At 44.3% G+C, this 15000-nt stretch overlaps 1 protein-coding gene across 1 annotated transcript in view; it reads left to right on the forward strand.

Annotated features, from left to right (window-relative positions):
- The window catches only part of LOC121546180 (FYVE, RhoGEF and PH domain-containing protein 1-like), a 187385-nt gene that overhangs the window by 106134 nt on the left and 66251 nt on the right, over nucleotides 1-15000 (forward strand). The window contains exons 2-4 of the mRNA XM_041857247.2: nucleotides 8356-8631; nucleotides 10473-10686; nucleotides 14111-15000. The exon at nucleotides 14111-15000 is cut by the window's right edge and continues 47 nt beyond it. Of these exons, the coding sequence (XP_041713181.2) occupies nucleotides 8356-8631; nucleotides 10473-10686; nucleotides 14111-15000 (1380 nt within the window). The remainder of the gene's footprint in view (nucleotides 1-8355; nucleotides 8632-10472; nucleotides 10687-14110) is intronic.

Raw genomic sequence — 15000 nt, forward strand, 5'->3', positions numbered from 1 at the left:
CTCTCTTTCTTTCTCTCTCTCTCTCGCTCTCCCCCCACCCCCCCTCTCTCTCTTTCTCTCTCTCTCTCTCTCGCTCCCCCTCTCTCGGTGCCACCAACTGACTAGAAAGCCTCCTTCCATATTGTTCTGTCTTGAGTTTTACAGTGGTCACATTTTCTCAGCCTCATCCCCAGCTAGCACATTTGGTTGCTTGGAAGTTCTGGGAACGAAGCGCGTTCCTCATTTCACCTGTCACATTATTTGACATTATGAAAGTTACCGTAGTCCCCCAGAACAGTTGAGCCAGTTACGTGTTTGTTTGTAAACAGCACAACGGGAGACAGCGGCAGCTGGTGAGACTATATGTGTATTTGGTTGAACTCGCTAGTTATCTAAGTAAGTGGCTGAATTAATAAGGAGACGGGGCATCATATTGTGTTAGCTTTCTGCTGTGTTTGAGAAGTCAAAGCTCTTTGGGTGAGTTATCTGTCCCCCCCTCTCTGTTCTTGGCCCGTCTGCTCCTCCCCCCTCTTCTCCTAGCAGGAAGGCCTGTTGCCATAGCGATTCCAGACTCCACACAGACACAGTGTATACACGTGCTGCTTCAGAGCCAGTACTGTTCTTCTTTCAGACAAACATGCCTCAAAACTTTGTTCATTTCCACAACGTCTCTCGTTCACATTCGCTTGTGAAAGACCAAACTAACCAAAAATGACATTCAGTAGCTCCTACCTATATACGTATACATTTATGAGTTGGATTGGCTGTCTTTGCAATTCGCTTATTTTTGTTTGCGCTCGTTAGCATATTTAGCTAGCAGCCGCTATGGAAATTCGATATTGCTTGTGTTAATTTTGTTAGCATTCTAGTAATGGACACCCAATGGGCTTCTTTTGCATTTCTAGCGCCCCCTTGTACTAAGCCGGTAATATGGTAAATCCCGACGAGAGATTATATGAAAATCTAGATACACTGTAGCGCCCAACCTCAACGTTCTTAGAACAGAAGTGAATATTTCGCCTGTTCTGGGAACTCTGGGAACTCTGGGAATTCTGGGTCCATTAAAGATTTCCTCTGAGGTTTTATTAATGCTCTGAGAACAGAAATTATAGGTTATTTTGAGGTTTTTTGAATAACTTCTTTAAAATGTTCACTGAATGTTTCAATAATACTTTTAATAACACTGCTAGATTTTTTGTTATCTTTTTTCTTTAGCTCCATGCACAGGTCACATGTCAATTCATTTCCTTTAATCATGCAAACCCATTAATTTTATTGTGACACGGCATTAGTGAGATTCGAAACTATAATCTTCTGTTGTTTATCCAAATCAAATCAAATGTTATTTGTCACATACACGTGTTTAGCAGATGTTATTGCGGGTGTAGCGAAATGCTTGTGCTTCTAGCTCCGACAGTGCAGTAATATCTAACAAGTAATATCTAACAATTTCACAACATACAGTTGATGTCGGAAGTTTACATACACTTAGTTTGGAGTCATTAAAACTCGTTTTTCAACCACTCCACAAATTTCTTTTTAACAAACTATACTTTTGGCAAGTCGGTTAGGACATCTACTTTGTGCATGACACAAGTAATTTTTCCAACAACTGTTTACAGACAGATTATTTCACTTATAATTCACTGTATCACAACTCCAGTGGGTCAGAAGTTTACATACACTAAGTTGACTGTACCTGTGGATGTATTTCAAGGCCTACCTTCAAACTCAGTGCCTCTTTGCTTGACATCATGGGAAAATCAAAAGAAATCAGCCAAGACCTCAGAAATTTTTTTTGTAGACCTCCACAAGTCTGGTTCATCCTTGGGAGCAATTTCCAAATGCCTGAAGGTACCACGTTCTTCTGTACAAACAATAGTACACAAGTATAAACCCCATGGGACCACGCAGCCGTCAAACCGCTCAGGAAGGAGACGCGTTCTGTCTCCTAGAGATTAACGTGCTTTGGTGCGAAAAGTGCAAATCAATCCCAGAACAACAGCAAAGGACCTTGTGAAGATGCTGGAGGAAATGGGTACAAAAGTATCTATATCCACAGTAAAACAAGTCCTATATCGACATAACCTGAAAGGCCGCTCAGCAAGGAAGAAGCCACTGCTCCAAAACCGCCATAAAAAAGCCAGACTACGGTTTGCAACTGCACATGGGGACAAAGATCGTACTTTTGGAGAAATGTCCTCTGGTCTGATGAAACAAAAATAGAACTGTTTGGCCATAATGACCATCGTTAAGTTCGGAGGAAAAAGGTAACTTGCAAGCCGAAGAACACCATCCCAACCTTGAAGCACGGGGGTGGCAGCATCATGCTGTGGGGGTGCTTTGCTGCAGGAGGGACTGGTGCACTTCACAAAATAGATGGCATCATGAGGAAGGAAAATTATGTGGATATATTGAAGCAACATCTCAAGACATCAGTCAGGAAGTTAAAGCTTGGTCGCAAATGGGTCTTCCAAATGGACAATGACCCCAAGCATACTTCCAAAGTTGTGGCAAAATGGCTTAAGGACAACAAAGTCAAGGTATTGGAGTGGCCATCACAAAGCCCTGACCTCAATCCTATAGACAATTTGTGGGCAGAACTGAAAAAATGTGTGCGAGCAAGGAGGCCTACAAACCTGACTCAGTTACATCAGCTCTGTCAGGGGGAATGGGCCAAAATTCTCCCAACTTATTGTGGGAAGCTTGTGGAAGGCTACCCGAAACGTTTGACCCAAGTTAAACAATTTAAAGGCAATGCTACCAAATACTAATTGAGTATATGTAAAACTTCCGACACCACTGGGAATGTGATGAAATAAATAAAAGTTGAAATCTCTACTTGTCACGAATTCAGCCGAGGCTGCCCCTCCTCCTTGCTCGGGCAGGTTTCGGCGTTCGTCGTCACCGTCTTACTAGCCACTACCGCTCCATTTATCATCACTCCATTTGTCTTGTCTTGTCAATCACACACACCTGGTACTCATTCCCTCATTAGTCTGTGTATAAGTGTTCCCTCTGCCCCCCTTGGCCTTTGTGAGTGATTGTTCATTGTGAGAGTGAGTAGCTCGGTTGAGCTACTCTTTCCTTGTATGTAGCCAAGGTGGATTTTTCCCTTGTGCTAGTTTCGTTTTGACTCTTGCTGCGCTTTAGTCATGTACACTGAATAAACTCTGGATTTCGATGTTTTACCTCCTGCGCCTGACTCCGTCATTCACACCTCATCACAAACTACTATTATTCTGACATTTCACATTCTTAAAATAAACTGACCTAAAACAGGGAATTTTTACTAGGATTAAATGTCAGGAATTGTGAAAAACTGAGTTTAAATGTATTTGGCTAAGGTGTATGTAAACTTCCGACTTCAACTGTATACCCAATACACACAAATCTAGTAAGGAATGGAATTTAAGAATATATACATATATGGACAAGCAATGACAGAGCGGCATGGACTAAGATACAGTAGAATATTATAGAATAGAATGCAGTATATACATATGAGATGAGTAGTGCAAGATATGGAAACATTATTAAAGTGACTAGTGTTCCATTTCTTAAAGTGGCCAGTGATTTCAATAGGCAGCAGCAGCCTCTAATGTGCTAGTGATGGCTATTTAACAGTCTGATGGCCTTGAGATAGAAGCTGTTTTTCATTCTCTCGGTCCCAGCTTTGCTGCACCTGTACTGACCTCGCCTTCTGGATGATAGCGGGTTGAACAGGCAGTGGCTCGGGTGGTTGAAGTCCTTGATGATGTTTTTGGCCTTCCTGTGACATCGGGTGCTGTAGGTGTCTTGGAGGGTGGGTAGTTTGCCCCCAGTAATGCGTTCAGCAGACCGTACGACCCTCTGGAGAGCCCTGCGGTTGCGGGCGGTGCAGTTGCCGTACCAGGCGGTGATACACCCCTACAGAATGCTCTCAATTGTGCATCTGTAAAAGTTTGTGAGGGTTTTAGGTGCCAAGACAAATTTCTTCAGCCTCCTGAGGTTGAAGAGGCTCTGTTGCGCCTTCTTCACAACACTGTCTGCGTGGGTGGACCATTTCAGTTTGTCAGTGATGTGTACGCCAAGGAACTTGAAGCTTTCCACCTTCTCCACTGCGGTCCCATCAATGTGGATAGGGGGGTGCACCCTCTGCTGTTTCCTGAAGTCCACGATCATCTCCTTTGTTTTGTTGATGTTGAGTGAGAGGTTATTTTCCTGGCACCACACTCCCAGAGCCCTCACCTCCTCCCTGTAGGCGGTCTCGTCATTGTTGGTAATCAAGCCTACTACTATTGTGTCGTCTGCAAACTTGATGATTGAGTTGGAGGCGTACGTGGCCACGCAGTAATGGGTGAACAGGGAGGAGAGGAGGGGGCTGAGCACGCACCTTTGTGGGGCCCCAGTGTTGAGAATCAGCGAAGTGGAAATGTTGTTTCCTACCTTCACCACCTGGGGGCGGCCCGTCAGGAAGTCCAGGACGCAGTTGCACAGGGCGGGGTTCAGACCCAGAGCCTCAAGCTTAATGATGAGCTTGGAGGGTGGAATTAATCCATGGAATTAGTTCACTGTACCACCAGGATGGAGCTAGCATGCCATGTTTTTTTTATGCATACAGAGCTGTTCATTTTAGTCTATTCAAACATACCCCATTTCAAAGGAAACAAGAACTCATTAAGACCAGGTGTGGTTAATTAGTGGGCGCGGCCAACACACCTGAACACACTTAAGAACACACAAGATAGAGTTTTGTTGATGCTGAGAAAGGAATGTACATGTTTTTAAATAACATTATTAGAATGTTCTCTGAACGTAACAAACGTTTTCTTGTGTTTTTTTAATGGAACGTTTTCTTCACGTTCTCGGAACAATTTGAGAACATGACTTTAAATAGAACCACGAGGTAACCTGTAGGAAACGTTACGCTGAAGTACTGACATTCCCACAGAAGAACGACGTTTCTTAACGTTCTCTGAACTATTTGAGAACATTCCCAATGTTAAACCAGTTAGAGAACGTTTCTTAGAACATTACCAAAAATAGAAATGAAATGTAACCATGTTCTTGCTTTAGGAAAGGAAACGTTCTATTAAAGTCATGAAATACCAAGAAAATATAGTTTTTTATTTTTATTTTTTTGTCAAGTTCTTTAAAATGTGCTGAGAATGTTCCAAAGCCAAGCAACTATCCTGCTCCATTCCCAGGAAGTTGTGGGAAGGTTGTATGCAAAATATCCATAGGACAACCACGCTCTCACCAAGCTCAAATAAATATATACGGTTCTCAGAATGTTATGTGCTAGCTGGAATCCTTTGCATTGTCAATTAGGTGGGAAGGTCAGGCTGTTGAAATGGCCGTTTGAGCCTATAAGACATCCATTCTTTCAGTAGTTTTTTTCCCCTCACACTATCTTTATGTCGTCTTCAGTAAACGTATGAGTTTACATACATTATGCCAAAGCGGGTCGATCACCCGTTGAGTAGTGTTCTCTCATGTGTCTGTCAACAGTAAAACATTTTCTTCTGTCCATCAAGTCATTTGTTATCCTCTTACTGCACTGTTCCCCAGGGGCGTAGAAAACAACAACCATGCCTCATCGGCAGGTCATCCTGCATTTTGCATGGCAGGTCACTCAAGCGCACACGCACACAAACACACACACACACACAAACACACACACACACACACACACACACACACTCTACTCTGCCTATAATAACACTAGTAAACACAGAGAGAGAGACTGAGTGCATCTGGAATGGCACCCTATTCCCTATGTAGTGCACTACTTTATGTAGCCCTCCATAGGGCTCTGCTCAACGTTAGTGCACTATGTAGGGAATAGACTCAGAGTCATATCCACACACACACACACACACACACACACACACACACACACACACACACACACACACACACACACACACTGAGACAGGCGTTTTAAAGGCACAGTCAGCAATATGACGTCATCGTACACAGCGGGGATACTTCCTGGTTTTCAGACATCAACAGCAACAGAACTCCGATCTGCCCAGACTATTGGTCCCGTACATACTGTACATGCAGTGCTCCATTAACATCATTCTACATGGTCTTCCCCATAGCAGTTACTGTCCTGCATCTCACAAGACTGTGTTAGCACGCTGAGCTAATGCCCATGTACTAGCTTTAGGCAGCTAACACAAGTCTGCAGGTTTCAGGCAAAGTTACTCATCAACACAACAAGTGTGGTTTACTTAACCATCTCCATTAATATATGGCACTTAAAAGTGTCTGCCAGGTGCCATATATTAATGGAGATAAAAGTGTCTGCCAGGTGCCATATATTAATGGAGATAAAAGTGTCTGCCAGCTGCCATATATTAATGGAGATAAAAGTGTCTGCCAGGTGCCATATATTAATGGAGATAAAAGTGTTTTCGTACAGTATTACTGAACGTACCATTGTGCTGTAAGCTTACAGTAATACTGTAACATAAATTACATATGCAGTTCAGTACCGAATAAAAAAGAAAAATAACCTAAACATCTCTCCGCCGATCTGGATCTGGCCACAGGGCCTCGTCAACATCACAGGCTATATTTTCATTTGCAAGGCAACGTGGGAAGAATCTTTTGGAGCGACGAATCCACCCTTGTATGGATGCTGCTTCAATTTGATCACATGCTTCCACCATAGCTTGAATGAGGGCCATCTGGACACGGGGCCGGAGATCATAAACCTTCCACCGCCATGCTGAGAAGAACTCCTCGATGGGGTTTAGAAAGGGGGGAGTGTGGTGGAAGGTATTGAACTGTAAATTGTGGGTGTTGATGAATACAGCAAAAGATCACGTTGTGTAGATCAATTTACTGCAGGTCTGCTATACAGTACACAATACTACAGTCAGTGAACAAAACGTACCACCACATATTCACGCCGCAGGACTTTCACCCTGTCTGAATTTCTTTCAAATGGCACTTTATACAGTTGTTTCATCAGAACTTGATGTTTTTTTAAGGAAACGGGCTATTGTTGACAGAGAGACCTGTTGGACATTATTGAAAATTCGGTGATCATTTGACAATATGGGCTTGAATTTCTCTAAGTCTGATTGCATTATTGGCCAAAACGAGGTTTATGATCTCTCTCTCTCTCTCTCTCTCTCTCTCTCCTGTGTGAATATGGGGCCCCTCCCTCCTTGGTGTTCTCAACGTTCAATCCTATGTTGGCCAAACAAAATATATGTAGCTTACTGTAAAAGGATACAGGAATAGATACCAAAAACTGTTGATATAGTACATGCAGTAAGTTTCTCGCTCTTGACGAAATGTCCGAACTATTGATGCCAGCGTGTACCTGCTGAGGTTAGGCTGTACTCTCAGTCCAGCCCCCCTCAGTGTTAGTCCGCGGTTTATTACATGGTCCACAATTGTAGCACGAATATCGTTACACAGATTTGGTTGTCTTCTTCTTTGTGCATGTCCTACCCCTCCTCCAGGTCTTCCTCTCCCTCTCCCTCTCCCTCTTCCTCTTCCTCTTCCTCTTCCTCTGACACTGTCCATTGTTTTTGAAGACAGGTGAACTTACCTGTTGCCTTTTTATAGTGCTTAAACCTGATTGGTGTGTCTACAATTAAGCGGCAGTGTGTGTGCACACCTGGTGGCTGTGTTTAACAGATTGGTTCATGGGTGTGTTCATTTGAAAGCCTTTGCTTTGAAATTGCAAGGAAATGACATCATGATACATTTCTGTGTCAAATGCACACAAGTGTGTTTTTAGTGTTTTGCAAATCACTGTGTGTAATGTTTTGTAGAAAAGTGTGAAGCTGACAATGTGCTTACAGTTGTGCAAATCTAGGCCGGTGTTTTGCTCCTTGAGTGTAAGGTTTTGCTAATTGTGGGAAATATATGGCACTTAGCAGACACCTTTATCCAAACAGACTTACAGTGCAGCGAGTGGACACATTCTTATTCGATCCCTTTCGGAAATAGAACCGATGACCTTAGTGGTGTTGCATAAGCATTAACACTGCAGCACATTGACCAATTAAAGATTAGTGTCCAGCAGAGCGAACTGAAACAGATTGCATCTATCTGCCTGTGGCGTCATCATTTTCTCATTAGCCCAGTCAGTCTATTCTATTCTCTCTGGCCTCTAGGCACTTTGGGCATTGAACCATTGACTGTGGAATGAAAGAAAAGCAGTCATTAATCACAGTGATAAATCACACACCTCTCTCTAACACTGTTCGTTACAACTCCCATGTTTAATTCTTACCTTGGTGTGACAGAAGAAGTGCTGCTTCAAAAGCAAACAGGAGGTTTGAGACAGACCACCAGCTGGATCTGAAATGCTTCTGAGTTGTTATATAACCTTGACTGACCTATCTGTTCCCCCCCACCCCCCAGGCCCGTCCTCTTCCAGTCCTCGGCTGATGACTAAGAGCCTGTCTCTGGATCCTGGTGCTCACGGTGCCTGCCTCGGGGCCCATGACGATGACTCAGACACCCGGACCCCTCGCCTCAGCTCAGACCCCGGACCCCTAACCTCCGGGTCCCTGGGCCTGCACCCCTCCGTGCCCCTGCTGCACCTCGCTGGACACGGCTGTAATGGAGGAGACCATGAGAGTGGAACTCTTCAAGAAGTGAAGACACGCCCTCCCTTACCTGGTCCTAAACCACAAGGTACCGTCGCTGCCTTACCAATATAAACTATAAAATCTTGGTTTCACAATGAGTAACCAAAGGAGGACAATAAATAGACATTACATTGCTCTGTACCTGTGATGTAACACTGTAACTACTGTAGTTTAAATAAATAAGTATTAGGTCAAATATGAAGATGACCAACACCTTGTACAGTGAGGGAAAAAAGTATTTGATCCCCTGCTGATTTTGTACATTTGCCCACTGACAAAGAAATTATCAGTCTATAATTTTAATGGTAGGTTTATTTGAACAGTGAGAGACAGAATAACAACAAAAATATCCAGAAAAACGCATGTCAAAAATGTTATGAATTGATTTGCATTTTAATGAGGGAAATAAGTATTTGACCCCCTCTCAATCAGAAAGATTTCTGGCTCCCAGGAGTCTTTTATACAGGTAACGAGCTGAGATTAGGAGCACACTCTTAAAGGGAGTGCTCCTAATCTCAGTTTGTTACCTGTATAAAAGACACCTGTCCACAGAAGCAATCAATCAATCAGATTCCAAACTCTTCACCATGGCCAAGACCAAAGAGCTCTCCAAGGATGTCAGGGACAACATTGTAGACCTACACAAGGCTGGAATGGACTACAAGACCATCGCCAAGCAGCTTGGTGAGAAGGTGACAACAGTTGGTGTGATTATTCGCAAATGGAAGAAACACAAAATAACTGTCAATCTCCCTCGGCCTGGGGCTCCATGCAAGATCTTACCTCGTGGAGTTGCAATGATCATGAGAACGGTGAGGAATCAGCCCAGAACTACACGGGAGGATCTTGTCAATGATCTCAAGGCAGCTGGGACCATAGTCACCAAGAAAACAATTGATAACACACTACGGCGTGAAGGACTGAAATCCTGCAGCGCCCGCAAGGTCCCCCTGCACAAGAAAGCACATATACAGGCCCGTCTGAAGTTTGCCAATGAACATCTGAATGATTCAAAGGAGAACTGGGTGAAAGTGTTGTGGTCAGATGAGACCAAAATCGAGCTCTTTGGCATCAACTCAACTCGCCGTGTTTGGAGGAGGAGGAATGCTGCCTATGACCCCAAGAACACCATCCCCACCGTCAAACGTGGAGGTGGAAACATTATGCTTTGGGGGTGTTTTTCTGCTAAGGGGATAGGACAACTTCACCGCATCAAAGGGACGATGGACGGGGCCATGTATCGTCAAATCTTGGGTGAGAACCTCCTTCCCTCAGCCAGGGCATTGAAAATGGGTCGTGGATGGGTATTCCAGCATGACAATGACCCAAAACACACGGCCTAGGCAACAAAGGAGTGGCTCAAGAAGAAGCACATTAAGGTCCTGGAGTGGCCTAGCCAGTCTCCAGACCTTAATCCCATAGAAAATCTGTGGAGGGAGCTGAAGGTTTGAGTTGCCAAACGTCAGCCGTCGAAACCTTAATGACTTGGAGAAGATCTGCAAAGAGGAGTGGAACAAAATCCCTCCTGAGATGTGTGCAAACCTGGTGGCCAACTACAAGAAACGTCTGACCTCTGTGATTGCCAACAAGGGTTTTGCCACCAAGTACTAAGTCGTGTTTTGCAGAGGGGTCAAATACTTATTTCCCTCATTAAAATGCAAATCAATTTATAACATTTTTGACATGTGTTTTTCTGGATTTTGTTGTTGTTATTCTGTCTCTCACTGTTCAAATAAACTTACCATTAAAATTATAGACTGACCATGTCTTTGTCAGTGGGCAAACGTACAAAATCAGCAGGGGATCAAATACTTTTTTCCCTCACTGTATGTTGTGTTATTCCTCCTCAGTCAGTAACATGTTGTATGTTGTGTTATTCCTCCTCAGTGCCCCCAAAGCCTCCTCATCTGCAGCAGAGTGCTAGTGCTGCTAAGCCCCGCCCCCGCGTCCCGGACAAGCCCCTCCCGCCTCCTCCACCCTGCAGACCTCTGCCTGCAGACCGCAGAGGGGGAGGACCCTGCCGACCGCCGACACTCCCCCGCGCCGATGGAAGCTCCTCCCCCACCACCTGTGTGCTCTCCCTCATTGAGAAGTTTGAGAGGTAAGATAGCATGATCGATAGATAGGAAGATAAAAAGACAGACAGAGAGAGGGAGAGAGAGACAGACAGACAGAGAGAGACAGAGCGAGAGAGGAATAACACAACATACAACAATATGCCATTTAGCAGACGCTTTTATCCAAAGCGACTTACAGTCATGTGTACATACATTTTTACGTATGGGTGGTCCCGGGGATCGAACCCACTACCCTGGCGTTACAAGCGCCACGCTCTACCAATTGAGCTACAGAGGACCGCATGTTACTGACTGAGGAGGAATAACACAACATACAACATGTTACTGACTGAGGAGGAATAACACAACATACAACATGTTACTGAATGAGGAGGAATAACACAACATACAACATGTTACTGACTGAGGAGGAATAACACAACATACAACATGTTACTGACTGAGGAGGAGGAATAACACAACATACAACATGTTACTGACTGAGGAGGAGGAATAACACAACATACAACATGTTACTGACTGAGGAGGAATAACACAACATACAACATGTTACTGACTGAGGAGGAGGAATAACACAACATACAACATGTTACTGACTGAGGAGGAATAACACAACATACAACATGTTACTGACTGAGGAGGAATAACACAACATACAACATGTTACTGACTGAGGAGGAGGAATAACACAACATACAACATGTTACTGACTGAGGAGGAGGAATAACACAACATACAACATGTTACTGACTGAGGAGGAGGAATAACACAACATACAACATGTTACTGACTGAGGAGGAGGAATAACACAACATACAACATGTTACTGACTGAGGAGGAATAACACAACATACAACATGTTACTGACTGAGGAGGAGGAATAACACAACATACAACATGTTACTGACTGAGGAGGAGGAATAACACAACATACAACATGTTACTGACTGAGGAGGAATAACACAACATACAACATGTTACTGACTGAGGAGGAATAACACAACATACAACATGTTACTGACTGAGGAGGAGGAATAACCCAACATACAACATGTTACTGACTGAGGAGGAATAACACAACATACAACATGTTACTGACTGAGGAGGAGGAATAACACAACATACAACATGTTACTGACTGAGGAGGAGGAATAACACAACATACAACATGTTACTGACTGAGGAGGAGGAATAACACAACATACAACATGTTACTGACTGAGGAGGAATAACACAACATACAACATGTTACTGACTGAGGAGGAATAACACAACATACAACATGTTACTGACTGAGGAGGAGGAATAACACAACATACAACATGTTACTGACTGAGGAGGAATAACACAACATACAACATGTTACTGACTGAGGAGGAGGAATAACACAACATACAACATGTTACTGACTGAGGAGGAGGAATAACACAACATACAACATGTTACTGACTGAGGAGGAGGAATAACACAACATACAACATGTTACTGACTGAGGAGGAGGAATAACACAACATACAACATGTTACTGACTGAGGAGGAGGAATAACACAACATACAACATGTTACTGACTGATGAGGAATAACACAACATACAACATGTTACTGACTGAGGAGGAATAACACAACATACAACATGTTACTGAGGAGGAGGAATAACACAACATACAACATGTTACTGACTGAGGAGGAATAACACAACATACAACATGTTACTGACTGAGGAGGAATAACACAACATACAACATGTTACTGACTGAGGAGGAATAACACAACATACAACATGTTACTGACTGAGGAGGAGGAATAACACAACATACAACATGTTACTGACTGAGGAGGAGGAATAACACAACATACAACATGTTACTGACTGAGGAGGAATAACACAACATACAACATGTTACTGACTGAGGAGGAGGAATAACACAACATACAACATGTTACTGACTGAGGAGGAATAACACAACATACAACATGTTACTGACTGAGGAGGAATAACACAACATACAACATGTTACTGACTGAGGAGGAGGAATAACACAACATACAACATGTTACTGACTGAGGAGGAGGAATAACACAACATACAACATGTTACTGACTGAGGAGGAATAACACAACATACAACATGTTACTGAGGAGGAGGAATAACACAACATACAACATGTTACTGACTGAGGAGGAATAACACAACATACAACATGTTACTGACTGAGGAGGAGGAATAACACAACATACAACATGTTACTGACTGAGGAGGAATAACACAACATACAACATGTTACTGAGGAGGAGGAATAACACAACATACAACATGTTACTGACTGAGGAGGAATAACACAACATACAACATGTTACTGACTGAGGAGGGAGGAATAACACAACATACAACATGTTACTGACTGAGGAGGAATAACACAACATACAACATGTTACTGACTGAGGAGGAGGAATAACACAACATACAACATGTTACTGACTGAGGAGGAGGAATAACACAACATACAACATGTTACTGACTGAGGAGGAATAACACAACATACAACATGTTACTGACTGAGGAGGAGGAATAACACAACATACAACATGTTACTGACTGAGGAGGAATAACACAACATACAACATGTTACTGACTGAGGAGGAATAACACAACATACAACATGTTACTGACTGAGGAGGAATAACACAACATACAACATGTTACTGACTGAGGAGAAATAACACAACATACAACATGTTACTGACTGAGGAGGAATAACACAACATACAACATGTTACTGACTGAGGAGGAATAACACAACATACAACATGTTACTGACTGAGGAGGACGAATAACACAACATACAACATGTTACTGACTGAGGAGGAATAACACAACATACAACATGTTACTGACTGAGGAGGAATAACACAACATACAACATGTTACTGACTGAGGAGGAGGAATAACACAACATACAACATGTTACTGACTGAGGAGGAATAACACAACATACAACATGTTACTGACTGAGGAGGAATAACACAACATACAACATGTTACTGACTGAGGAAGAGGAATAACACAACATACAACATGTTACTGACTGAGGAGGAATAACACAACATACAACATGTTACTGACTGAGGAGGAGGAATAACACAACATACAACATGTTACTGACTGAGGAGGAATAACACAACATACAACATGTTACTGACTGAGGAGGAATAACACAACATACAACATGTTACTGACTGAGGAGGAGGAATAACACAACATACAACATGTTACTGACTGAGGAGGAGGAATAACACAACATACAACATGTTACTGACTGAGGAGGAATAACACAACATACAACATGTTACTGACTGAGGAGGAATAACACAATGCTTTAACTATTTAGACTTTCAACTCTGTGCACAATGTAACATTCTCCTGTCTTATCTGTGTTCACTCTACAGGGAGCAGATCATTGTGGTGCCTGATATCACGGGAGGGGGTCTCTGCACCCCCAGGGTCCTCGAGACGGGACCAGGAGGGGGCCCCTTCTCTCCCCCAGCCTCAGAGCTCCCTCTGGGCTGTCTCCATGTGGCCTGCGCCCCCAGGGTCCTCGAGACGGGACCAGGAGGGGGCCCCTTCTCTCCCCCAGCCTCAGAGCTCCCTCTGGGCTGTCTTCATGTGGCCTGCACCCCCAGGCTCCTCGAGACGGGACCAGGAGGGGGCCCCTTCTCTCCCCCAGCCTCAGAGCTCCCTCTGGGCTGTCTCCATGTGGCCTGCGCCCCTGGTTCCTCTCAGGAGCTGGATGACCTACCTCAGGGGCTGGCTGTGTTGGCCGGCGTGGTGCTGGGAGAGAAAGCCGGGGAGATGGACGACGTGGAGGAGGATAATGATAAGGAACGTGAACTAGGAGCGTTGTGCTCTGCCTCTGACAAGCGCCTGTCCATGGAGTCCGGCTATAGTGCCTCAGAGAAACTCACAGACGCCGTGGAGATAAGGGGGCAGGCGGAGTCAGAGAGCCAATCAGGGATCCCCTCTGACAACTTGTCCCTCCTCCAGCCGCAGACGGACGGCAAACTGGCCAATCGGGACTCTGGCATCGACAGCATCAGCTCTCCGTCCCACAGTGAGGAGCTGTGTTTCGCCGGCGACGAGGACCGGGTCATCTTCCCCTGTAGTCCCGCCCTCACACTGCCACGCCTCTCTAGCTCCTCCTCCTGCGGCTATGCGGAGGGCCCGGGGGGAGAGGGGGCGTCGGCTGAGGGGGGGGGTGATTCGGAGGGGGACAGTGACTTGGAGGAGGGGAGCGGGGACGAGACCATTGAACTCATCAACCCCATGATGGATCTGCAGC

The sequence above is a fragment of the Coregonus clupeaformis genome, chromosome 30, assembly GCF_020615455.1.
Source record: "Coregonus clupeaformis isolate EN_2021a chromosome 30, ASM2061545v1, whole genome shotgun sequence".
In the NCBI taxonomy this organism is placed as follows: domain Eukaryota; kingdom Metazoa; phylum Chordata; class Actinopteri; order Salmoniformes; family Salmonidae; genus Coregonus; species Coregonus clupeaformis.